The 25811-nt window shown below is 48.0% G+C and overlaps 1 protein-coding gene across 6 annotated transcripts in view; it reads right to left on the bottom strand.

The window, feature by feature from the left end:
- Positions 1-2413: 2413 nt before the first annotated feature.
- zgc:63863 (uncharacterized protein LOC393372 homolog) overlaps positions 2414-25811 on the bottom strand; it is a 64725-nt gene continuing 41327 nt past the window's right edge. The window contains exons 8-9 of one of the 6 annotated variants that reach the window (XM_038798683.1): positions 19455-19602; positions 2414-5931 (exon numbers count right to left, since the gene is read on the bottom strand). In XM_038798683.1, coding sequence (XP_038654611.1) covers positions 5929-5931; positions 19455-19602 — 151 coding nt within the window. In that variant the 3' untranslated portion in view covers positions 2414-5928. Of the gene's footprint in view, positions 5932-19093; positions 19603-25811 lie in introns of all 6 variants that reach the window. The other 5 variants (XM_038798682.1, XM_038798678.1, XM_038798679.1 and 2 more) reach the window with 5 other exon arrangements.

The raw sequence follows: 25811 nt of genomic DNA on the forward strand, positions 1-25811 counted from the left end.
GCCTGCAGTTCTCTGGTCTGAACTGAAGTTAAACTGCTGATATTATCATTCCTTTCAGCATTTTTAACACACACAGCATGCTCACTCACACATTTCTCTCCCAGTTCAGTAAACATTTGCCTACAACCCAAGTGTTTTAGACTCCACTATCATCCTCATCTCCATGCAAGGGCTACACAGGCATTCTTTCTTTGACATCAGATTCTGAATCGCAGCATGGCCATCTGCTGAGGAGCAGGTGTGGGGTGGAAGGAGAGGAGATGCGGCTGAGGCAAGATCACAGTTGTGAACCAGAATAATGTGAGGATAGGATGATGCATATGTACAGGAAATTTGCGCCTCTGCACCTTATTCCAGTGTTACAGCAGCTATCCACCTCCCTATTCCTCATCCTTCTGCCTGATCCCAAGTCCTGCTCCCTGAATCCCATTTCCAAACAACTCCTGACTACCCAACTCCCATTTTGAACCCTGCACTCGCTAACATAGGGGCTGGTTTAGCTCACTGGGCTAAATCGCTGGCTTTTAAAGCAGGCCAGCAGTACTGTTCGATTCCCGTACCAGCCTCCCCGGACAGGCGCCGGAATGTGGCGACTAGGGGCTTTTCACAGTAACTTCATTGAAGCCTACTCGTGACAATAAGCGATTTCCATTTCCATTGTCAATGATTCCCCATTAAAACCATCATAAAAATCCCCAATAATTCCATCCTGCGACCCACCACCAGCCTTCCCTCCGCCTTCAGGGTCTTGAACGTATTGCCTCATTTTGCTGTCAATGATTCCCTCTTTAAAATTACCACAGTCCATAGCACCAAAAAGGCTCTCTTCAAACATTGACATTCCCTCATACGTTTTAATCCTTGTTCATTTTTTCTGTATACTCCCTCCCAAAGTTGGTTCTACTGCCCAACTCGTAAGAGACTGCTCACCCCTTTCCTCTCCAAGATCTTTAGCACATGGGGGTTATGGGGAAGAGGCCTCTTTCACTCAGAGGGTAGGTGCTGACTCGATGGGCCGAATGGCCTCCTTCTGCACTGTAGAGATTCTATTCTGTTCTTTTGTAACATGATATAACCTCCGCATTACACTTGGCCGTTCGTACAACTCCATCGCTCCACCTCTCTTGACTGCAATTGTCACTGTGCTACCAGACTGGCTGTACAACAGCCATGTCTTATCGGATGAGTTTTACCTTTTCCCAGCTCAACATCTGTGAGCCAAAGCTACATGCCCGGAATACTGCTGTTCCACCACTCTAGCTTCAGAGGAACTGGGACAGACCATCAGGATCCTCCCCTCTGGAAACTTCTCGCTAACCCCATCCCTCCTCTTTCCCCTGCTGCAACAGCTTAAAACCCAAACCTTTCTCCAAACGTTTTTGGAAAGATGGTAGGCATTTGAACTTAGCACAGAGTTGTGACAATGATCCGATTTTTATTTAAGTGATGGTGGCTGAGGGATAAATATTGGCCAGAATGCAGCAACCTATATCTATTCAGCACCTTTCAGATAATGAAACATCACAAGGTGCATTATAAAACAAAATATGACACCAAGACACACAAGGAGATATTAAATTTAAACCTAAAGTTAAGTTGGGGGCGGCGCAGTGGTTAGCACTGCTGCCTCACAGCACCGAGGTCCCAGGTTCGATCCCAGCCCTGGGTCACTGCCCGTGTGGAGTTTGCACATTTCCCCCCCCCCCCGTGTCTCCGTGGGTTACGCCCCCACAACCCAAAGAGGTACGGGGTAGATAGAACATAGAACATAGAATGATACAGCGCAGTACAGGCCCTTCGGCCCTCGATGTTGCACCGACATGGAAAAAATCTAAAGGCCATCTAACCTACACTATGCCCTTATCATCCATATGCTTATCCAATAAATTTTTTAAATGCCCTCAATGTTGGCGTGTTCACTACTGTTGCAGGTAGGGCATTCCACAGCCTCACCACTCTTTGCGTAAAAAACCCACCTCTGACCTCTGTCCTATATCTATTACCCCTCAATTTAAGGCTATGTCCCCTCGTGCTAGCCACCTCCATCCGCGGGAGAAGGCTCTCGCTGTCCACCCTATCTAACCCTCTGATCATTTTGTATGCTTGGCTACGCTAAATTGCCCCTTAATTGGAAAAAAATTATTGGGTACTCTAAATTTATTTTTTTTATAAAAACTAAAGTTAAGTTTACAGGAATGTCTTAAAGCAGGAAAACAAGGTAGAGAGACACAGGGAGTAAATACTGCCGCAAAATCTAAATCCATCTCGAGGGCAGTCGGGGCCTCGGTTTCACCTGTTATCTGAAAGATTGAATGTAGACATCAAATTGCTGTCTACAACTTTAGTTACCAGTTAACACAAAATCCTGTCGGGAAACAAGGTAAAATATTTCTTTATTAATAAAGCAAACAGGTTGTGGTATAGCTTTTGGTTTTGTTTATTGAAGAATTTGAATGTCAGATGGAACTCAATGTAGTTTTATTGCACACGTCAGACTCTCCATTGCTCCCAACTTTACAAACGTAAGAAGCAAACTTGAGTCAGGTTTTAACATATTTATGTACATATAAATTAACAATGACTATCAACGCCTTTTACATCTCTACGATATGTCAATGTTCTGATGAGAGCTGGCAGGGAGAAGGACACTGTCCAGCCAGTGACCTTAAACCCACCAGATCCTGTCACACTCTTGGTAAAGGTGTTTCACCAGAGATCCCAGCAGCTGGATGCACCTGGTCACAGCAGCAATAATGAATAAAAAGCCAGTTCTTGCAGGATCCCTGATGCAGTGGAGGAAAAGACAGCCCTGACCAGCGAATGCAAGTGTGGCCTGAGTGTATCCAGTGACCTTGGAATAGAATTGATGGCTCGGCAATCTTAGACCTACAACTGTTTGGCCATCGGCAGTATTTATTCCATTAGGGATTAAGGGCAATAGCCAAATGTACCTTAAAAACATCACTTCAATTTGAAAGAAATTGTGTTCTCAGTCTGCCTGCAGGCAGTCAGCAGCAACGTAATTCCACATAGATCAGCATGTTGTGCGACACAGCAGAGATGTGGGGATGTTTTTCTCTTCCGTGCTAATTCACTCCTCTTTCTTCTTTGCTGTCACTACCTTTTGGTCCAATGCATGATGGTTACTCTCCCATGCTTCACCCCAAGTGGCTATGATATGCAAGAGAGTCTGGGCAATTAGTACCAGCCAATCTCGATCTTAACACATACCATCAAAGTGGTGGAGGGAAGGATTAACTGGATCCTGGCTGAATTTTTCTCCTCATAACCCACAGTCTGGTCATTCATAGAATCTCTTTGGCGAACCCTGCTCAAACATACAGTGACTGCCATGTGGAACATCCCCAAAGTGCACTGCAGCAACTCCCAAAGCAACAATCTGAACCGCCTAGGAAGACAAGGGAAGAGTGCACGGGAACACCACAGACTCCAAATCACACATCTGTCTTGTGACACATCTGCTTTGAAGGAACAACAGAAGGTTAGTACGAAGGTGCAGCAAGCAATTGGGAAAGCAAATGACCTGTTGGTCTTTATTGCAACGGGACTAGAGAAGAAGAATAAAGAAACCTTGCTGCAGTTGTACAGGGTTTTGGGGAGACCACATCTGGAGTAGTGTGCGCAGTTTTGGTCGCTGCGTTTGAGAAAGAATATACAGGCAGTGGTGGTGGTACGGCAAAGACTCACTAAATTGGTCTACGGGATGAGGGGGTTGTCCTATAATGAAAGGCCAAGTAAAGTAGGTTTATAGTCCCCGGAGTTTGGAAGAATGTGGTCTGATCTCATTGATACCGACAAGATTCTGGATATGTTTGATAGGGTGAACATAGAGATTGCTTCTGCTGATTGGGGAATCTCAAACACGTGGACACACTCTCAGGATGAAGGGGCAGATCATTTCGGACTGATCTGAAGATAAATTAATTCACTCGGAGGAATGTGGATGTTTGGAATTCTCGACCCCAGAGGGTTGTGGAAGCTCCATCTTTGAATAATTGAAGGCCGGAATTCCGGGATATGGGGAGTGGACGGGAAAATGGAGTTGAAGACCAAGATTAGGCATGATGGTATTGAGTGGCGGAGCAGACACGACAGACCACGTGGTCTACTCCTGCTCCTATTTCTTGAGTCCTGGTGCCTGACTTGGCACGTATTATCATTCCTTCATCACCACTGGGTCAATATCCTGGAAGTCCCTCCCTAACAGCACAGTAGCAGCACCTTCGTCATAAAAACTGCAAACATTCAAGGAGATGGTCTATTGAGAGCTATAAATACTGACCTCGCAAGAGAAAATAATACCCTGAGAATATTTTTTTAAACATCAGCAAAGATTATGAGACGATCCTGGTTTATTATCACAATAAACAAGACTAGTGTGTCCACTCAGTGAACTAGGCGGGTACCGGGTGCCAAGGGCACCATTTGGGAGGGTAGCAAAAAACCTCTGGCTTTCAAAACAAAAACAGAAGTAAACGTTGGCCGGAATTATATTGAGAAACAAAAAGCAAATTTGTTTCCACTTCCCACTAGATGAGGTTATTCAAACTGAGAGGAATGGATTGTGTCCATTACTCCAGCTGTCTTTTCCTTTCAGAAATAGTGGTAACGTTTTATCTTGACGATTGTTTTAATCACTGTTTAAAAATGAGCTCTGGTACTGGCCGGGTCACCTCGCACGGTCACTGTGACAATGTACATCTGTGAGCCAAAGCTACATGCCTGGAATACTGCTGCTCCACCACTCTAGCTTCAGAGGAACTGGGACAGGCAGACCCCATCAGGATCCTCCCCTCTGCAAACTTCTCGCTAACCCCATCCCTCCTCTTTCCCCTGCTGTAACAGCTTAAAACCCAAACCTTTCTCCAAACAGTGCACATCCCTTAATTAGGTGTGAATCATGGCATCTTTCAGTGATACTCAACGTGCTATGGAAAAGCAGTTAATGCAATGCAGACTGCATACAAGACCCTGATAAATAAAGATTAAAACTATCCTGCATTGGCTTAAGTGGCTCTGTTGTTAAACACAATTGAGCATGTGTTTTTATTTTTGTTCCAAAATGTAATGCGTGTACCCATATGTATGTGTGCGTGTATCTGTGCATGTGTGTGTGTGTGTGGGGGGGGGGGGGGGAAGAGTTTGGACAAATTAGCACCATTGAGGCAAACGGTACTACATTTGGCAACACATACAGAAATGAACAGCAAACATTTTACATCAAGTTTTTGACAAGAAATCAAAGTCTCACAACTGAACAGTAATAATGTTTAAATTATAACATTAAAGATAGCTTTTCAATTGCATGTGGTTATCGCCTTAGTACAGAGCTGATGGAACTTGGCAAGTCTGATACAACATTTTGAAATCTCCGAGAAATGGCAATAAACCCTCTGTGTCATAATCTAGCTTAACCACTCATTTAAAATGTGCTGTAATAAAAGCAAAATATTGCAGATGCTGGAAATCGGAGATACAAACAGAGGATGCCGAATAATATTCGGCATGTCTGGCAGCAACTGTGGAGGAGAAGCAGAGGGAACGTTTTGAATCTGTATAACTTCTTCAATCATAATTTAACATTTCTGGTGTGCACAGCTGCCAGTACATACTCATTTGCTGGACAAAGATGCCGTGTAACATTTTTCTTTACGGGAATTCTAGATTCAAAATCTTTCATGATTACATCTGCACCAACAATCTAGTCAGACGGAAGACGTACTTTGAAGTTTGCAAGTATTTCAGGGTCTTTTTTTTAAAAAACATATTACTTGTACGAGAATAATTATTGATTTTCCCCATGATCACAAAGGGGTTTGGGGCTCCCAGGTAGGCTGCTCTTTCAGAGGGTTGGCGCAGACTCGATGGGCTGATTGTCCTCCTTCTGCAGTGCAGGGATTCTCTGATTTACTAGGAGTAAGGGAAAGAGAAATTGACCACAAAATCAATAGCTTCGAATTACAATTCGGAATTCATCTCGGTCAAAGACATCAATTTTTAGGGTTGCAAATATTTGGCAATCGCCTGATAATATGGGGAGGCTGCTCAAGTGAACAATCACAAATGAACATTTTGGGGTAAGTTTCAGATATTGTAGGAGTAATAGCCGCTTGCATGTTTAACAGCGATGGTTTGGACACCTCAGGGGTTGAGGCATTTTGCAACATGTTTTCCCTAGCACTGTAGAAGATAATGCGAAGGTTCACCTTGGGGGGCAAATACCCAACAGCACCTTTCGTGACCTTCAGATATCCCAAAGTACTTTACAGCCAATGACGTACTTTTGAAGCATAGTCAATGTTGTAATGGATGTAAAATAGCCAACTGCAATCTTGGACTTGACCCCCTCCCTGTGCAGCTGGATCCTCAACTTCCTCACCAACAGACTGCAATCTGTCAGGATAGGCAACAGCACCTCCTCCACAATAGTCCTCAACACTGGAGCCCCGCAAGGATGTGTGCTCAGTCCTCTACTGCACCCCCTGTACACACACTAACTGTCTGGCAAGATTTGACTCCAATTCTATCTCCAAGTTTGCAGATGATACGACTGTGGTGGGTTGTATCTCAAACAACGACAAGTCAAGACTACAGAAGGGAGATAGATCACTTGGTTGCATGGTGTACCCAAAACAACCTCTCACTAAATGTCAGAAAAACCAAGGAACTGATCATTGGCTGCAGGATGAGTAGTATGACACACACTCCCGTCTGCATCAATGGCTCCGAAGTGGAGATGGTCGATAGCTTTACGTTCCTGGGGGGTCATCATCACCAACAGTCTGTCATGGTCCACTCACGTGGATGCAATGGTTAAGAAAGCCCAACAACGTCTCTACTTCCTACAGAAGCTAAAGAAATTCGGCGTGTCTGCATTGACTCTCACAAGCTTCTACAGATGTGTGATAGACAGCATCCTATCCGGCTGCATCACAGCCTGGTATGGCAACTACGCAGCCCACGATCGCAAGAAACTGCAGAGTGTGGTGAACTCAACCCAACGCATCACACAAGCTTGCCACCCTCCCATTGATTCTGTCTACACCTCCCGCTGCTTCAGGAAGGCAGACAGCATTGTCAGAGACCCCTCGCACCCAGACTTTGCCCTCTTCCAGACAGGTAGAAGATACAGAAGTGTGAAGACCCGTACATCCAGACATAGGAACAGCTTCTTCCCCACAGCTACTAGACTCCTCAATGACTCTCCATTGGACTAATGTGTTCCCTGTAAGACACTATTACGACACCCAGTGCTGCTCTTTCTCATGTCATATTTGCTTTGATTTTTGCCCTCGTTCAATACCTTAACTAATTATTTATTTGTCGATGTAGTGTACTTTTTCGAATTCACTGTAACTATCTAATATTTTTTTGTCTACTGTGTACATAGCCCTGGCCGCAGGAAAATACTTTTCACTGTACTTCAGTCCATGACAAGAAATCAATCAATCAACTTGGCAGTAAACTCCCACAGTGAGCAATCAGATAATGACCACATCATCTGTTTTAGTGATGTTAGGTGAGGAGCCACCGCCATACTGAACAGAAGGGATTACTGCAAAGTGTACAACTGAACAAACAGGAACACCGATCGACCAAACAACACACCCGCCAACTCAACAGACTGATCAAAAACTTTGATCCAGACCTCGAGAGCATCCGACATGCTCTCATCCCGTGTTGGAGATCTCGACTGCAACCCAAAGATACACAAAGCCAACACACCAGGCCGTCCTATCGTATCAGGCAACGGGACTCTGTGAGAACCTCTCTGGCTACGATAAGGCCATCTGAAACTTATCGTGCAAGAAACCCCCAGCTTCTGTCGCGACACTCCAGCCTTCTTACAGAAACTCAGCACCCATGGATCAGTTGAACCAGGAACATTCCTCGTGACAATGGACATCTCGGCACTCTACACCAGCATCCCCCATGGCGGCAGCATTATTGCAACAGCCTCAGTCCTCAACACCGACAACTGCCAATCTCCAGGCGCAATTCTACAACTCATCCGCTTCATTCTGGATCACAACGTCTTCACCTTCGACAACCAGTTCTTTATGCAGACACACGGAACAGCCATGGGGTCCAAGTTCGCACCTCAATACACCAACATCTCCATGCACAAGTTCAAGCAAGACCTGTTTGCCACACAGAACCTTCATCAACGACATTTTCTTCCTTTGGACTCATGGCAAAGAATCACTGAAATGACGATGACATCAATACGTTCCATCCCACCATCAGTCTCATCATGGACTACTCTCCAGAATCGGTTGCATTCTTGGGCACATGCACCTCTATCAAGGACGGGCACCTCAGCACTTCACTCACGATGCTCCACTTCTCCAGCTTCCATTCTAAACACGTGAAAGAAGCCATCTCCTACAGACAAGACCTCCATATACACAGGATCTGCTCGGAGAAAGAGGAACGGGACAGACACCTACAGACGCTGAAAGACACCCTCGTAAAATCGGGATATGGTGCTCGACTCGATTGACTGTTCCAATGCGCCACAGCGAAAAAATCCTCACCGATCTCCTCAGAAGATGAACACAGGACATGACCGACAGAGTACCCTTCATCGTCCGGTACTTCCCCGAAGCAGAGAAGCTATGACATCTTCTTCAGAGCCTAAAACATGTAATCGATGACAATGAACATCTCACCAAGGCCATCCCCACACCTCCACAACTTCCTTTCAAATATCCGCCTAACCTCAAACAAATCATTGTTCGCAATAAACTACCTAGCCTTCAGGTGAAAAGCAACCATGACCCTGCCACGGCAACCTCTGCAAGACATGCCGGATCATCAACATGGATACTGCCATCACACCCGAGACCACCACCCACTAGGTACACAGTACATACTCATGCGACTTGGCCAACGTTGTCTACCCGAGGCGTGGCACATCAGCGAGACCATGCAGATGCTACAACAGATGAATGGACACCGGACAACAATCACCAGGCAGGAATGTTCCCTTCCAGTCATGGAACACTTCATCAGTCAGGGACATCGAGCCTCTGATCTTAGGGTAGTCGTTTGCCAAGTCGGCTTTCAAGACACACAACGCAGAATTGGCACGCAAAAACTTATAGCCAAGTTCCACACGCATGAGGACAGCCTCAACCCGGATCTCGGGTTCATGTCTCAGTACATGTAACCCCCACCACACTGCCCGGGTTTGCAGAATCCTACTAACTGTCCTGGCTTAAGACAATTCACAATGTGATTACCCGTGATTATCCCTCACTCCACTCACACTGTTTGTACCTGTAAAGACTTGTGTACCTGTAAAGACTCGCATTCCTCGTCAATTCATCCTCGTCGTGTGCCAGACTTAGCTTGATCCTGCTCAAGGTGGTCCACATGACGGCAGCTCAGATGAGCAGGTTCTTTCAGGTGGTGGAGGACAGATGTGGGCGGTGTGGGGGTAGCCCGCCGAACCATGTACATATGTTTTGGGCATCTTCGAAATTGAGGGGATTCCGGCAGGGATTCGCGGACGTTATGTCAGAAACCTGGAAGGAAGGGTAACGGCAAGTCCAGAATTGGCAATGTTTGGGGTATCGGAAGATCCGGTGGCGGGGGGGGGGGGGGGGGGGAGGGGAGATGTTCTGGCCTTCTGGGCTGGTTTAGCTCACTAGGCTAAATCACTGGCTTATAAAGCACACCAAGCAGGCCAGCAGCATGGTTCGATTCCCGTACCAGCCTCCCCGGACAGGCGCCAGAATGTGGCGACTAGGGGCTTTTCACAGTAACTTCATTGAAGCCTACTCGTGACAATAAGCGATTTTCATTTCATTTTTCATTTTCTCCTCCCTGGTGGCCCAGAGACGGATTTTGCTGGGATGGAGGGACTTGGAGCCCTCGAAGTCAGGAGTGTGGGTCAGCGGTGCGGCAGGGTTTCTCAGTCTGGAGAAAATTGAATTTGCTTCGAGAGGATCAATTCAAGGGTTCACCCTGAGATGGCAGCCGTTCATAGACTACTTCAAGGAAAATTGAACGTCAGCAGTAGGGGAGGGGGGGGGGGGGGGGGGGGGGGGGGGTGATGAATGTGAATGTGTTTAAGAGATGTGAATGTGTTAAACTGTGAAAATTACAAATGCTTCAATAAAATATTTTCTAAAAAAGACTCGTATTCCAACCAATCCTCACATTCCGATCCGTAATTATCTTGTAATTGTGCCTGTGCCTACATATGCGGTGTTTGTGAACCTGCCTCCACTTCACCTGAAGGAGCAGTGCTCCGAAAGCTTGTGATTTCAAACAAACCTGTCGGACTTTTAACCTGATGTTGCGAGACGTCTTCCTGTGCCCACCCCAGTGCCGACACCTCCACTTCATGATATAAAGAAGGGTCATCTTTTACTGGGTAGGAGGCCACTTCTTGGGGCTAGTAATGTTATTTTCTTGGTAGAGAGACATGTTTAATGGTTTAGGTATAACTACAAGATAGGAGATGCCAAATGGGCCAAAACAAATGATGCAAAATCTCATACAGGGTTATAATTAGATGATGGGTTTTGGGTTGCAATTCGGTAATTTATTAATGAGTTTGATAGGCTGGGATTTAATGGGGGGCCTCAGGAGTGAGCTGGATTGTGGATGGGCCTACATAATTGTACAGGAGGCTGGGCAGCCCATTCCCACCAGTGGAAAAACTGACCCCCACTTGGTCAGCAGTGGCAATGGGCTGACTTAGGGGAAATCTGACCATTGGTTAATTAGGCTCTTTATTGAGCCACTCAAAGGCTATTATCCCTGAGCCCCAGGATTTAGTGCTGGCTCAGGAATTCACAAAGGTCCTACGTGCCTCCTGAATACTGTCGGGTTTGCCAGGGGCCTCCCGAAGGTGATGCCTCTTTCAAAGGCCTTTCGTTCCCAATCAAGGCACCTGGCATCAGGAAAGGGATGTCCATTGAAAGCCAGTCCCTGCCCTTTATCTGACCCTCAGCACCTGGCCACCCCCAATCATCCACCCCCTTCACTCGCCTGTCTCCAGGCACCACTGAATTACAGTCAGCTGCCAGGAATGGATAGCTGCCAGCCTCCGATTTATCAGCATCTTTTGACAGAATGTCTTCCCTGCTGAGGACTTAATTCTGTGAGAATGGCGATCCTATCCACTTAAACGGTCGATTGCACTGATATAGAGTTGTGAGCCCTATGGAGATGATACAGGTTTCCCATCTTTCCTCCCACCAATGGACTGAATCTGTGTGGTGTACATTAAATTTGACTCATAGTTTCTGACCCACAGGAAAGGCATATAAATAGGTGTGTTTGTTTGTGTGCGCGTGCGCATCTCCACACATTTCTGCATGTGTACGTATACATATGTGTGTCTCGGCGCACGTGTTTTCACATGGACACAGATTCTAAAGTCGCCTGCCCTCGGTGTATGTCAATGTACATCAGGTTGATTCCGTACTCTGAAGAAATGAAATGAAATGAAATGAAATGAAAATCGCTTATTGTCACGAGTAGGCTTCACGGGGCTTTTCACAGTAACTTCATTGAAGCCTACTTGTGACAATAAGCGATTTTCATTCATTTCATTTCAATAAAGTTACTGTGAAAAGCCCCTAGTCACCACATTGCGGCGCCTGTCCGGGGAGGTTGGTACAGGCATCGAGCCGTGCTGCTGGCCTGCGTGGTCTGCTTTAAAGGCCAGCGATTTAGCCCAGTGAGCTAAACCAGCCCAAAGAACTAAAGACTTTTGCTTGAAAAGTAACATATTGTGTGTGCAGCGCGTAGTACAATATTTATATAATGCCTAAGGATGTGTCTCTCAGAAGCACCAATTTACAATGTAAAATAACTGATGTCATCACAGTACACGTCCACGTGATAGAAAGTGTGTTCAAAGTCGAAAACATGACCAAAAGGCTCAGCTAGTGTTGATCATGCAGCTGCAAAGAGATCAGACTTGGTTGACTAATGCAGTTTACAACGTAGACAGTGGTTAAAATCTCACGGTCTTTCCATTCTAGCTACTGATTCCCAGAATCAGCATATGTGAAATGAAATGAAAATGAAATGAAAATCGCTTATTGTCACGAGTAGGGTTCAATGAAGTTACTGTGAAAAGCCCCCAGTTTGGAGTGTGTGCTCCAGTTTACACACAGGATACTACATACCCATGAGGAGTCATGGTCCACAATAGCAGATATCAGGGTGTGAGTTACAAGCAGGAATCTGTGCAAGCTGCTTTCTCTACTGCAATAAATTTCTCGTGGTATGAGCCTGAAAATAATTCAGCACCCCAGTGGCATCAGAGAAATTGTGAAACTGCTGGTCTGAAATGGAAATAGGAATCTTGTTGGGAATACGTGGAACTTTATTCTGCATTTTACTCAAGAGGGCAGAGGCTCATTCAAGTTATTACGGGAAAGATTAAAATTGTTTCTCAGTCCTTCTGCACTGTAGGGATTCTATTGATCTAACGCACAGTTTGATGATAGAGAAGGGTTTGCATAAATTAATCCAGGTTAATTTGGCCACAGTGCCAAAAAGTGGTGGCCCCAGATAAATATTAGAATGCCTGGAGTTAAAGAGGGAAATCAGATAGACCAGCAGAAGAACATCGATTGGAGCAATGTCATGTGTTAAATGGAACAATCCAACATAGTTCTGGAGAAGAGGTGATTGAAGGACATGCAAGAATACAGGGACATAAGGACTGCTGGAGCAAGATCCATGCATGGCACTTTGCCATCCTTAGAGTCCTTTGACCAATAGCGATCAGTCTCCATCAGTGAGTCTAACACAGACCCAGACATGAATTGAGAAAACCCCCCAAGTGGAGGAGAGTTTGGGATACCATTGATCCAAAGTCACCTCTCCCTCCCAAGCAACTCTCACACTTATTATAGAACAGTACAGCACAGAACAGGCCCTTCGGCCCTCAATGTTGTGCTGAGCCATGATCACCCTACTCAAACCCACATATCCACCCTATACCCGTAACCCAACAACCCCCCCCCCCCTTAACCTTACTTTTTTTATTAGGACACTACGGGCAATTTAGCATGGCCAATCCACCTAACCCGCACATCTTTGGACTGTGGGAGGAAACCGGAGCACCCGGAGGAAACCCACGCACACAGGGGGAGGACGTGCAGACTCCACACAGACAGTGACCCAGCCGGGAATCGAACCTGGGACCCTGGAGCTGTGAAGCATTTATGCTAACCACTATGCTACCCTGCTGCCCCAAATCCCAAATTATTCTCATCACGTCCCTGAATAGAATTTTCTGAAAAGCGGAAGAGACTAACAGCCTTTTCCTGTTCTAAAACACAAGATGCAGCAGAAAGCTGGAAATCAGCTGTCGTCTGCCAGGGAGCATCACTGTGTCCATCAGTGGGGTCAGCAACATATTGAGCATCAGCTGTCTGCAACATTCTTTCCAGGGATTAGACATTAGTGACAGACAATTAAACTTCAACAGAATTCAGTGATTCACAGAGGATTATGTTGGTTAATGCTGTTTCTTTACCAGATAATCTCTTCATCACCCTGACTTGGAAATATATCGGCCGTTCCGTCACTGGGGCAAAATCCTGGAACTCCCTCCCTAACAGCACTGTGGGTGTACCTACACCTCAGGGACTGCAGCGGTTCAAGGCAGCAACTCACCACCACCACCTTCTGAAGGGCAACTAGGGATGGGCAATAAATACTGGCTTAACCAGCGACCTGTAAATTAATAAAATGTTATTTTAAAATCTTCTCTAGACTCCTGTTAGAGCAATTAACAAAGTCACAGACACGGATTACACTGTCCATAGAGGGGGGGATAATGAAGCAGAGTCCCATTTGATAGCGAGGCCGTTCTCACGGGAAACACCCAGCTAATCGTACCCAGGTCTTACCACCTCCCCTTCACATTGACTCGCATTATCATTTTGAACCCTCCACCATCAACATCCGTGAGGTCATCAGTGACCATAAACTGACCTGGACTAGCCATATAAATACCATGGCTACAAGAATAGGCCAGCGGCTAGGAATCATGCGGCAAGTAACTCACCTCCTGACTCCCCAAAGCCTGTCCACCATCTACAAGGCACAAGTCGAGGAGTGTGTTGGAATACTCTCCACTTGCCTGGATGAGCGCTGCTCCAACACTCAAGAAACTGACACCAGCCAAGACATACAGTCCACGCTAACGACACCGCATCACCATCTTAAACATTCACTCCATCCGCTACCAGCCCAATATGGCTGCATTACATTCCATCTGCAGCAGGATTTTTCAAAGTGCGGGTGGCGACCCATGGGTGGATCACAGGCGGGGGTCGGGAGTATCGCGGAACAATCGGTTGTGGTGGTCCCAATCGTGGTGGCCACTTCTGGATTTTATATTGAGGAAGGTGCCTGTTAAATTAGAATAAATTAGGTTGTGTGGAGTGGTCTTGCCAGAAGCAGCAGCAGAGAGGCCACCCGCCCTGGCCAGAAGCAGCAGCAGAGAGCAGGTCGCCCGCCCTGGCCAGAAGCAGCAGCAGACAGCAGGTCACGCGCCCTGGCCAGAAGCAGCAGCAGAGAGGTCACCCGCCCTGGCCAGAAGCAGCAGAGAGGTCACCCGCCCTGGCCAGAAGCAGCAGCAGAGAGGTCACCCGCCCTGGCCAGAAGCAGCAGCAGAGAGCAGGTCGCCCGCCCTGGCCAGCAGCAGCAGCAGAGGTCACCCGCCCTGGCCAGAAGCAGCAGCAGAGAGCAGGTCACCTGCCCTGGCCAGAAGCAGCAGCAGACAGCAGGTCACCCGCCCTGGCCAGAAGCAGCAGCAGAGAGGTCACCCGCCCTGGCCAGAAGCAGCAGCAGAGAGCAGGTCACCCACCCTGGCCAGAAGCAGCAGCAGAGGTCACCCGCCCTGGCCAGAAGCAGCAGCAGAGAGGTCACCCGCCCTGGCCAGAAGCAGCAGCAGAGAACAGGTCACCCGCCCTGGCCAGAAGCAGCAGCAGAGAACAGGTCACCCGCCCTGGCCGGAAGCAGCAGCAGAGAGCAGGCCACCCGCCCTGGCCAGAAGCAGCAGCAGAGAACAGGTCACCCGCCCTGGCCGGAAGCAGCAGCAGAGAGCAGGCCACCCGCCCTGGCCGGAAGCAGCAGCAGAGAGCAGGCCACCCGCCCTGGCCAGAAGCAGCAGCAGAGAACAGGTCACCTGCCCTGGCCAGAAGCAGCAGCAGAGAGCAGGCCACCCGCCCTGGCCAGAAGCAGCAGCAGAGAGGGCACCCTCCCTGGCCAGAAGCAGCAGCAGAGGTCACCCGCCCTGGCCAGAAGCAGCAGCAGAGAGTAGGTCGCCCGCCCTGTCCAGAAGCAGCAGCAGAGAGGTCACCCGCCCTGGCCAGAAGCAGCAGCAGAGGTCACCCGCCCTGGCCAGAAGCAGCAGCAGAGAGTAGGTCGCCCGCCCTGTCCAGAAGCAGCAGCAGAGAGGTCACCCGCCCTGGCCAGAAGCAGCAGCAGAGGCCACCCGCCCTGGCCAGAAGCAGCAGCAGAGAGCAGGTCACCCACCCTGGCCAGAAGCAGCAGCAGAGAGCAGGTCACCCGCCCTGGCCAGAAGCAGTAGCAGAGAGATCACCCGCCCTGGCCAGAAGCAGCAGCAGAGAGAGCAGGTCACCCACCCTGGCCAGAAGCAGCAGCAGAGAGCAGGTCACCCGCCCTGGCCAGAATCAGCAGCAGAGAGATCACCCGCCCTGGCCTGAATCAGCAGCAGAGAGCAGGTCACCCGCCCTGGCCAGAAGCAGCAGCAGAGAGGCCACCCGCCCTGGCCAGAAGCAGCAGCAGAGGTCACCCGCCCTGGCCAGAAGCAGCAGCAGAGAGAAGGTCACCCGCCCTGGCCAGAAGCAGCAGCAGAGAGCAGGTCGCCCGCCCTGGCCAGCAGCAGCAGCAGAGAGTAGGTCACCCGCCCTGGCCAGAAGCAGCAGCAGAGAGGTCACCCGCCCTGGCCAGAAGCAGCAGCAGAGAGGTCACCCGCCCTGGCCAGAAGCAGCAGCAGAGAGGTCACCCGCCCTGGCCAGAAGCAGCAGCAGAGAGGTCACCCGCCCTGGCCGGGAGCAGCAGCAGAGAGGTCACCCGCCCTGGCCAGAAGCAGCAGCAGAGAGGTCACCCGCCCTGGCCAGAAGCAGCAGCAGAGAGCAGGTCACCCGCCCTGGCCAGCAGCAGCAGCAGAGAGCAGGTCGCCCGCCCTGGCCAGAAGCAGCAGCAGAGAGCAGGTCGCCCACCCTGGCCAGAAGCAGCAGCAGAGGTCACCCGCCCTGGCCAGAAGCAGCAGCAGAGAGGTCACCCGCCCTGGCCAGAAGCAGCAGCAGAGAGGTCACCCGCCCTGGCCGGGAGCAGCAGCAGAGAGGTCACCCGCCCTGGCCAGAAGCAGCAGCAGAGAGGTCACCCGCCCTGGCCAGAAGCAGCAGCAGAGAGCAGGTCACCCGCCCTGGCCAGCAGCAGCAGCAGAGAGGTCACCCGCCCTGGCCAGAAGCAGCAGCAGAGCGCAGGCCACCCGCCCTGGCCAGAAGCAGCAGCAGAGAGCAGGTCACCCGCCCTGCACGGACACTTGGTTTCAAGCGCCTTGTACATGCTTCTGGCGCCAAATCACAGAGCAAAGTCGCTTCCATTTTCCAGCTGCTGGCAAGAGGACTATGAAGATGGATAATTTTCTTAAAGGTAAGAGACGGCCAGAGACTAACATAGGCAGTGTATCCACTGAACAGGATTTCACCACAGAATCAGCTGGAGAGAGTTGCACAGGAGAGTCCAGGGCAGGACAGAGCAGTGCTAGTGTTAGCTCTGTACAGAGCACCTGGGTCTCTTGTTAACAGCCTACAAAGAAAAAACTTAACCTGGGAATAAAGCAGTATAAAGATTTTATCAATTGTGCCAATACAAATAAGGATGGAAAGCCCATGTGTGTTATATGCAGGGAAGTACTGGCAATAAGAGAAGTTTCAGATATTGAGAGAGAAGTGGTGGGTAAAAAATTCCTTTTGGAGTTGAGACCCCAGTGTCAGTTATTAACTTTGAGCTGACTGCAAATTAAAAGACTACCCTGCTGTAGCAGACCTGTGAAAGCATATTGAGAACAAGCCAAAAGTCAATGCGGCTGTCAGTATTTTGGAGTAGGATCTCCTAGGAGTATCCAGTGCTGAGTAAAATAGGCATTTTGTTGCTGTTGTCCTTCATGACGACCTCAATGTGGGAGATTGGATTTTCCATTTTCATAAAGGTGAAGACAGCACAAAGGAACAGGCTGAAGTCTGCACGTGATATGCACATTGCCCTCTGCTCCTTTGAACTGGATTCAAGTGAGAATGTGAGGACCCTTTCGCATTAAAGGTCAGCATGTATCGCATGGATTGTGAAGCAAGGCCGGCGCGGGTCGCGAAGGAAGGCCGGCGTGGGTCGCGAAGGAAGGCCGGCGTGGGTCGCCAAAGAAGGCCGGCGTGGGTCGCCAAAGAAGGCCGGCGTGGGTCGCCAAAGAAGGCCGGCGTGGGTCGCGAAGGAAGGCCGGCGTGGGTCGCCAAGGAAGGCCGGCGTGGGTCGCGAAGGAAGGCCGGCGTGGGTCGCCAAGGAAGGCCGGCGTGGGGCGCGAAGGAAGTCCCGCGTGGGTCGTGAAGGAAGGCCGGCGTGGGTCGCCAAAGAAGGCCGGCGTGGGTCGCCAAGGAAGGCCGGCGTGGGGCGCGAAGGAAGGCCGGCGTGGGGCGCGAAGGAAGGCCGGCGTGGGTCGCGAAGGAAGGCCGGCGTGGGGCGCGAAGGAAGTCCCGCGTGGGTCGTAAAGGAAGGCCGGCGAGGGTCGCGAAGGAAGGCCGGCGCGGGTCGCGAAGGAAGGCCGGCGCGGGTCGCCAAGGAAGGCCGGCGCGGGTCGCCAAGGAAGGCCGGCGCGGGTCGCCAAGGAAGGACGGCGTAGGTCGCGAAGGAAGGCCGGCGCGGGTCGTGAAGGAAGTCCCGCGTGGGTCGTGAAGGAAGGCCGGCGTGGGTCACGAAGGAAGTCCCGCGTGGGTCGTGAAGGAAGGCCGGCGTGGGTCACGAAGGAAGTCCCGCGTGGGTCGCCAAGGAACGCCGGCGTGGGTCGCGAAGGTCGGCCGGCGTGCGTCACGAAGGTCGGCCGGCGCAGGTCGCGAAGGTCGGCTGGTAAGCAAAAGTGGGTTCCGGGAAAAAAAGTTTAAAAAACATGGATCTACCGCATGTATTTTTCCCAGGTTTCTTCGGTTACACCTTTGTGATCTCCACCACTCAGAAGAATATCAGCTGCCAAGTCTCCCTATGGGTCACACATCAGCCTTACTTGTACTTCCAGCTGGCAGTCCTTCATCATCAATATCCTCTGCAGTACAGTGTAAGCAAATCGCCACATGGATTACAGCAGTTCTGGAAGGCCCAATACCACATTCTCAGGGAAATTAAGCAGTAAGTGCAGCCTTTCCAGAAACTCTCACATACAGAAAGCTAACTTTAAAAAGGTACTGCTGGAGGGCATAAAATTTCTTTGCACAATCAGCAATGGCCAGTTAATCTAGTTTAGTGATATCGGTTGAGGAATAAATAGTGACCAGAACAGTAACCTGCTTTACTTCAATATACTGCAGGGACTCCTTTACTCCTGTCTGAGCAGCAAATGAGGCCTCAGTTTAAACTCTCATCCAAAGGGTGGAAAGACAGAGCTGACCTTCATCTGAGAACAGTCACAAACTTGAAGAAAAGTACTTCTTCTCTGCTCTCCTGTCAGGACATACTCCGCCAGTGAAATAAAGATCACGTTTTGCACCCCATTTGGTCACGAGACTCTGGAGATGCATTGACATGAAATTCCCTCACTCATTCTGGACAAAAACAGCCAAGTGCCCCACAGGCTTGAAGGACACTAGGTTACCATCTAACCAGCTACATATTCACAATTCTGCTCTGAAGAATTATCCAGACTCAAAATGTTAACACTGTTTCACTCTCCACACAGGCTACCAGACCTGCTGTGATTTCCCAGTGTTTTATGTTTTTATTATGAATTCACGTGGACTTGTTCCCTGGTCTCACATCGATGCAAGCAATCAGATGGAAGAAAATAAGTGCTTACTGGCTTCTAATTTCTTTACCTTGTCCTTGGCAGCATAATTGGCAAGGTAGGAAGTGTAGGTATGGGGTCGGCAGGGTTTTTGACTGGTCCACAAGCGCCCCTTCCGTTTTGGCAGAGATTGTAAATGACTAATATAAGGCCTACTGCTCCTTAACCTTCTTTTTTGGCACTGTAACATTGGGTACCTCGTTTCGACAGGGCCGTCTCTCCTAGTTCAGCTGGCCACCTGCCACTCTGCCTTAGTCACTGGCTATGGAAACAGCTGAGAAACAAACTCTGGGGCCCACTCCACGGCTGAGTTTACCACAGCGAAGGCGGCTGCACCCAGGGTTGCCGTCAGTCCCCACACTGCCATCTTTACCAGTTGGTTGGCCGCCACCAGTGGAGTCGCTGCCTCGGCGTTGGCAGGTGGTGGGCGAGGCTTTTCCTGGAACTGTTTGCGAAGAACGGCGTCGGGACGCTGCCGAGAGGTTGCCATTTGGAAGTCCTGGAAGGTGCTGATGGCGATGCTGCAGAGGGAGAAAGAAAATTGTTAACGCAAGTCGTTTAGTAGAGAGACGAGAGAAGCTGGGATTGTTTCTCTTCGAGGGGAGATTTAACAGAGGTAATAATCACGTGGAGTTTTGGCAAAGTAAACTGCTTCAAGCAGAAGGGGAGTTAACCAGAGGACACAAACTTCAAAAAATTTTCAAAAGACGAGTGAGGATTTTTTTTTACAGTCAGTAAATGCCGATGAATTAGAATGTACTGCCTGAAAGGATGGTGGAAACAGACAGACTCCATGGTGACTTTAAAAAAAGAATTGGATAAATACCCGTAAAAGGAAAATTTTACAGGGCTTTGAAGATGTGGGGTATGGAATTAATTGGATCAAGATCCAGCACTGCAACAACGGGGTGAATGGCCTCCTTACCTGCTTTATGGCCCTATTATTCCGGGATTGGGCCCTGTTCTCAAGAGTATTTGATTCATGTAGTTTTATGAAAATTTGATGCAGTAAAATGCCTAACGACTAGATGTTGTTGGTTTATAAATGAGATAAAGTGCTATGTGATAGAACATCAATACTGCATTTATCTTTACCACGTTGGGATGAATAAAGGCTACTTGGCCCACTGAACCTACTTTCTCTATACATTACTGCAACTTGAATAACTTTAAAATGTTTTCCTCTTTTATCTGTATGTTAGGAAACTATAGACCAGTTGGTTCAGCATCTGTTGGGAAATTGTTAGAATCCATTATTAAGGAAGCATTAACAGGACATTTGGAAAGTCAAAAGGTAATCCATCAGATGTTTTATCATTGGTAAATTGTGTTTGACAAAATTGCTAGGGTTCTTTGAATATGTAACAAACCAAGTGGATAATGGAGATCCTGTAGATGTAGTATCTCTGGACTTCCAGAAGATATTTTATAAGATGCCGCACAAAAGTATATAAACAAAGTAAGATCACATGGGATGAAAAAATGAAATGGAAATGAGAATGAAAATCGCTTATTGTCACAAGTAGGCTTCAAATGAAGTTACTGTGAAAAGCCCCTAGTCGCTACATTCCGGCGACTGTTCGGGGAGGCTGGTACAGGAAATGAGGGGTAATATATTAGCTTGAATAGAAGACTGGCTGATAGACTGAAAGCAGAGAGTCGGGATAAATAGGTCTTTTTCAGGTTGGCAAGATGTAGCTAGCAGGTGCCACAGTCCTCGGGCCCCAACTATTTACAATACACATTAATGACTTGGATGCAGGGATAGAAGGTGCGATAGCCAAATTTGCAGATGACAGTAAAATAGGTGGGATAGTAAGCTGCAATGGGGAAAGAAGAACCTTACAAATGGATATAGATAGGTTAGGAGACTGGGCCAAAATGTGGCAGATGGAGTTTAACGTGGATATGTGAGGTTATCCATTTTGGTCAGAAAAATGGACATTATTGTCTAAATGGGGAGAGTCTTCATAGAGTGCTTCAGCGCAGAGGGATCTGGGTGTCGTCGTGTATGAATCGCAGAAAACTAGCATGCAGTTACAGCAGATAATAAGGAAGGCAGATGGAATTTTGGCCCTTGTAGCTAAAGGGATAGAGTATAAAACTGTACAAGGCATTGGCAAGCCCACATCTGGAGGACAGTGTCGTTTTGGTCCCTGACTTGAGAAGGGATTTAGTTGCATTAGAGGCAGTTAGTTAGTCCCTCATGCTGCCCACATGAGGCAAAACAATAACTTACACTGCATCTGCAACATTGTAAAAGATCCCAGGGCGCTTCACAACAGCATTACAAATAAAACATGACACTGAGCCATAAAAGAAGATATTAAGAGAGGTTACCAAAGACTTCATCAAAGGTTTTAACAAATGCCTGAAAGGAGGAGAGGCAGGGAAGTGGAGATGTATTAACAGAGGGAACTCCAGAGTGCAGGCCCTTGGCCATTTCCAATAGTGGAATAAAGGGAGTGAGCGGGTACAAGAAAGAGATCAGAATTGCAGGAGCATAGAGATCTCGAGTGTTGTTGAGCGGGAGGAGGTTACAGGGAAAGATGATTATTTCAGGTGAGCTGAGAAAGGAGCAGATAAGACAATGTTGAGGAGGTCTGGGGCAGCACGGTGGCACAGTGGTTAGCCCTGCTACCTCACGGCGCGAGGCCCCAGGTTCGATCCCGGCTCTGGGTCACTGCCCATGTGGAGTTTGCACATTCTCCCCGTGCCTTTGTGGGTCTCACGCCCACAACCCGAAAGATGTGCAGGCTAGGAGGATTGGCCACGCTCTAAATTGCCTCTTAATTGGAAAGAAAATGAATTGGGGACGCTAAATTTATTTTTTGTTAATGTTGAGGAGGTCTGGGCAGCACGGTGGCACAGTGGGTTAGCACTGCTACCTCACGGCGCCGAGGCCCCAGGTTCGATCCCGGCTCTGGGTCACTGTCCGTGTGGAGTTCGCACATTCTCCCCGTGTCTGCGTGGGTTTCGCCCCCACAACCCAAAGATGTGCAGGCTAGGTGGATTGGCTACGCTAAATTGAAAAAAATGAATTGGGTACTCTAAAAAAAAATTTTTTAATGTTGAGGCGGTCTTAGTGATGGAGGGGATAAGGGAATGGAAGCTCAGGGTCAGTTTGGTGCTGAGCTTGTGAACTGTCTGGTTCAGCCTCAGGAGTCTGATTCAGATCCACAACAGTGTTCTCTATTAGTCTTTAAATTGCAATTTTCTTTTAAAGAGGCTCGTTGTTAAATTGACAAATATTGTGAAGAGGGTATATCAAGGCAGGGGAAGGAAGTTTGTATTTGTTAAATTAGCGAGTGATGGGCAGAGAAGTCCATGACCAGAATAATCCGAGATGAGATTGGGTTTAAGTGAGTCAATCCCAGGTAATCAAGTGAGAAGGTAATGGCAGGGTGGGTTTGTGTGTGAACAGGTCACAAATCAGCAGAGGGGTCAATAACTGGGGACGATCAAATTAAAGCATTTGGCAGAAGGATGAACGGGGAGTTGAGGATTATTTTCTCACTCCCAGGATAGTGGGCGATCTGAAACTCTTCTGCCTGAAAGAATGGAGGAGGCAAAAGTTCTCATCACATTATGAAAAACTCTTGCGCATGCACTTGAGGTGCTGTAACCTACTGTAACCAAGTGGATTCCTCCTGCCCTCTAAATCTTTCTGTGTTTCCATCTTGGTGGATCACTTGAATTTACTTATCAATGCCATGGCAAATAGCAAGAAGGATGTGGATACTTTGGAGAAGGTGCAGAGGAGGTTCACCAGGATGTTGCCTGGTATGGAGGGTGCTAGCTATGAAGAAAGGTTGAGTAGATTAGGATTGTTTTCATTGGAAAGACAGAGGTTGAGGAGGGACCTAATTGAGGTCTACAAAATTATGAGAGGTATGGACAGGGTGGATAGCAACAAGCTTTTCCCAAGAGTGGGGGTGTCAGTTACAAGGGGTCGCAATTTCAAGGTGAGAGGGGGAAAGTTTAAGGGAGATGTGCGTGGAAAGTTTTTTACGCAGAGGGTGGTGAGTGCCTGGAACGCTTTGCCAGCGGAGGTGGTAGAGGCGGGCACGATAGCATCATTTAAGAGGCATCTAGACAGGTATATGAATGGGCGGGAACAGAGGGAAGTAGACCTTGGAAAATAGGAGACAGGTTTAGATAAAGGATCTGGATCGGCGCAGGCTGGGAGGGCCGAAGGGCCTGTTCCTGTGCTGTAATTTTCTTTGTTCTTTGACTCCAATTCAATTCATCCTTGTGTGGAAGAAGGGAAGGTTTTGCCGTCACAAAGGACTCCAACAGAATTTAGAAAGTGAAGGGAGAATTTCACCGGGTCAACAAATATACAGGCAGGGTGACGGGCAATCTTTTAATTCTTTCATGGGATGTGCGCAATACGAGCTCACCAGCATTGTGTGTTCAGCCCGAATTTATTACCCATCTGGATGGTGAAAATAGGTTTACATTGTGGACAGAACAGTCTGTCCAATTAGTTATTGTCCAGCTATTAACCCTACCTCTCTCAATCTCCTGATAGAGCAATATCTAGCAAATACTGCTTTCATCATCGTCATTCAGAAAGCTTCACTAGTTTGAAACGGGTCCTGTGAATTCATCAGGATAGAGCAGTTTGCTTTTACGACATGCGGTGGGTTAGGTTTCAGCTTCCTGTGTAATGGAGAGCAGTGACTTTGGCTATCTAGCAACATCAATGACATTGGGGTTAGATCGATTAAAATCTAGGTCAAATTACACCTACTGGCACAATTAATGCTTCCCGTTTCTGGTGTTAAGCAAAATACACCAAAGAGGATGTAACTGCATCATCAGGTTACAAACAAAGGCATTTCAAAGACTTGGTAACACAAGATGGTTAAAACAAGGACAAAATTAACTCAGGAGCAGCTCAGATCTAAATGAATCCAAATGGGTATCCGGACAACACAAAAATAAGACAAATGCCGAGCACATTTTTAACAGATCATTACAATAATTCAATAGAACACTGATTCCCATCGACAAATCAATACAGGGATTCACTACACTGATCCCTATCGATAGATCAATACAGGGATTCACTACACTGATCCCCATCGATAGATCAATACAGGGATTCACTACACTGATCCCCATCGATAGATCAATACAGGGATTCACTACACTGATTCCCATCGACAAATCAATACAGGGATTCACTACACTGATCCCTATCGATAGATCAATACAGGGATTCACTACACTCATCCCCATCGATAGATCAATACAGGGATTCACTGCACTGATCCCCATCGATAGATTAATACAGGGATTCACTACACTGATTCCCATCGACAAATCAATACAGGGATTCACTACACTGATCCCCATCGATAGATCAATACAGGGATTCACTGCACTGATCCCCATCGATAGATCAATACAGGGATTCACTACACTGATCCCTATCGATAGATCAATACAGGGATTCACTGCACTGATCCCCATCGATAGATCAATACAGGGATTCACTGCACTGATCCCCATCGACAGATCAATACAGGGATTCACTACACTGATCGCCATCGATAGATCAATACAGGGATTCACTGCACTGATCCCCATCGATAGATCAATACAGGGGTTCACGGCACTGATCGCCATCAATAGATCAATACAGGGATTCACTGCACTGATCCCCATCGACAGATCAATACAGAGATTCACTGCACTGATCGCCATTGATAGATCAATACAGGGATTCACTACACTCATCCCCATCTATAGATCAATACAGGGATTCACTACACTGATTCCCATCGCTAGATCAATACAGAGATTCACTGCACTGATCCCCACCGATAGATCAATACAGGGATTCACTACACTGATCCCCATCGATAGATCAATACAGGGATTCACTGCACTGATCCCCATCGATAGATCAATACAGGGATTCACTACACTGATCCCCACCGATAGATCAATACAGGGATTCACTGCACTGATCCCCATCGATAGATCAATACAGGGATTCACTGCACTGATCCCTATCGATAGATCAATACAGAGATTCACTACACTGATCCCCATCGATAGATCAATACAGGGATTCACTACACTGATCCCCATCGATAGATCAATACAGGGATTCACTACACTGATTCCCATCGATAGATCAATACAGGGATTCACTACACTGATCCCCATCGATAGATCAATACAGAGATTCACTGCACTGATCCCCACCGATAGATCAATACAGGGATTCACTGCACTGATCCCCATCGATAGATCAATACAGAGATTCACTGCACTGATCGCCATCGATAGATCAATACAGAGATTCACTACACTGATCCCCACCGATAGATCAATACAGGGATTCACTGCACTGATCGCCATCGATAGATCAATACAGGGATTCACTGCACTGATCCCCACCGATAGATCAATACAGGGATTCACTGCACTGATCCCCATCGATAGATCAATACAGAGATTCACTACACTGATCCCCATCGATAGATCAATACAGGGATTCACTGCACTGATCCCCATCGATAGATCAATACAGGGATTCACTGCACTGATTCCCATCGATAGATCAATACAGGGATTCACACTGATCCCTATCGATAGATCAATACAGGGATTCACTACACTAATCCCCATCGATAGATCAATACAGGGATTCACTACACTGATTCCCATCGATAGATCAATACAGGGATTCACACTGATCCCTATCGATAGA

This window comes from Scyliorhinus canicula, chromosome 5 (genome assembly GCF_902713615.1).
Source record: "Scyliorhinus canicula chromosome 5, sScyCan1.1, whole genome shotgun sequence".
Taxonomy (NCBI): Eukaryota; Metazoa; Chordata; class Chondrichthyes; order Carcharhiniformes; family Scyliorhinidae; genus Scyliorhinus; species Scyliorhinus canicula.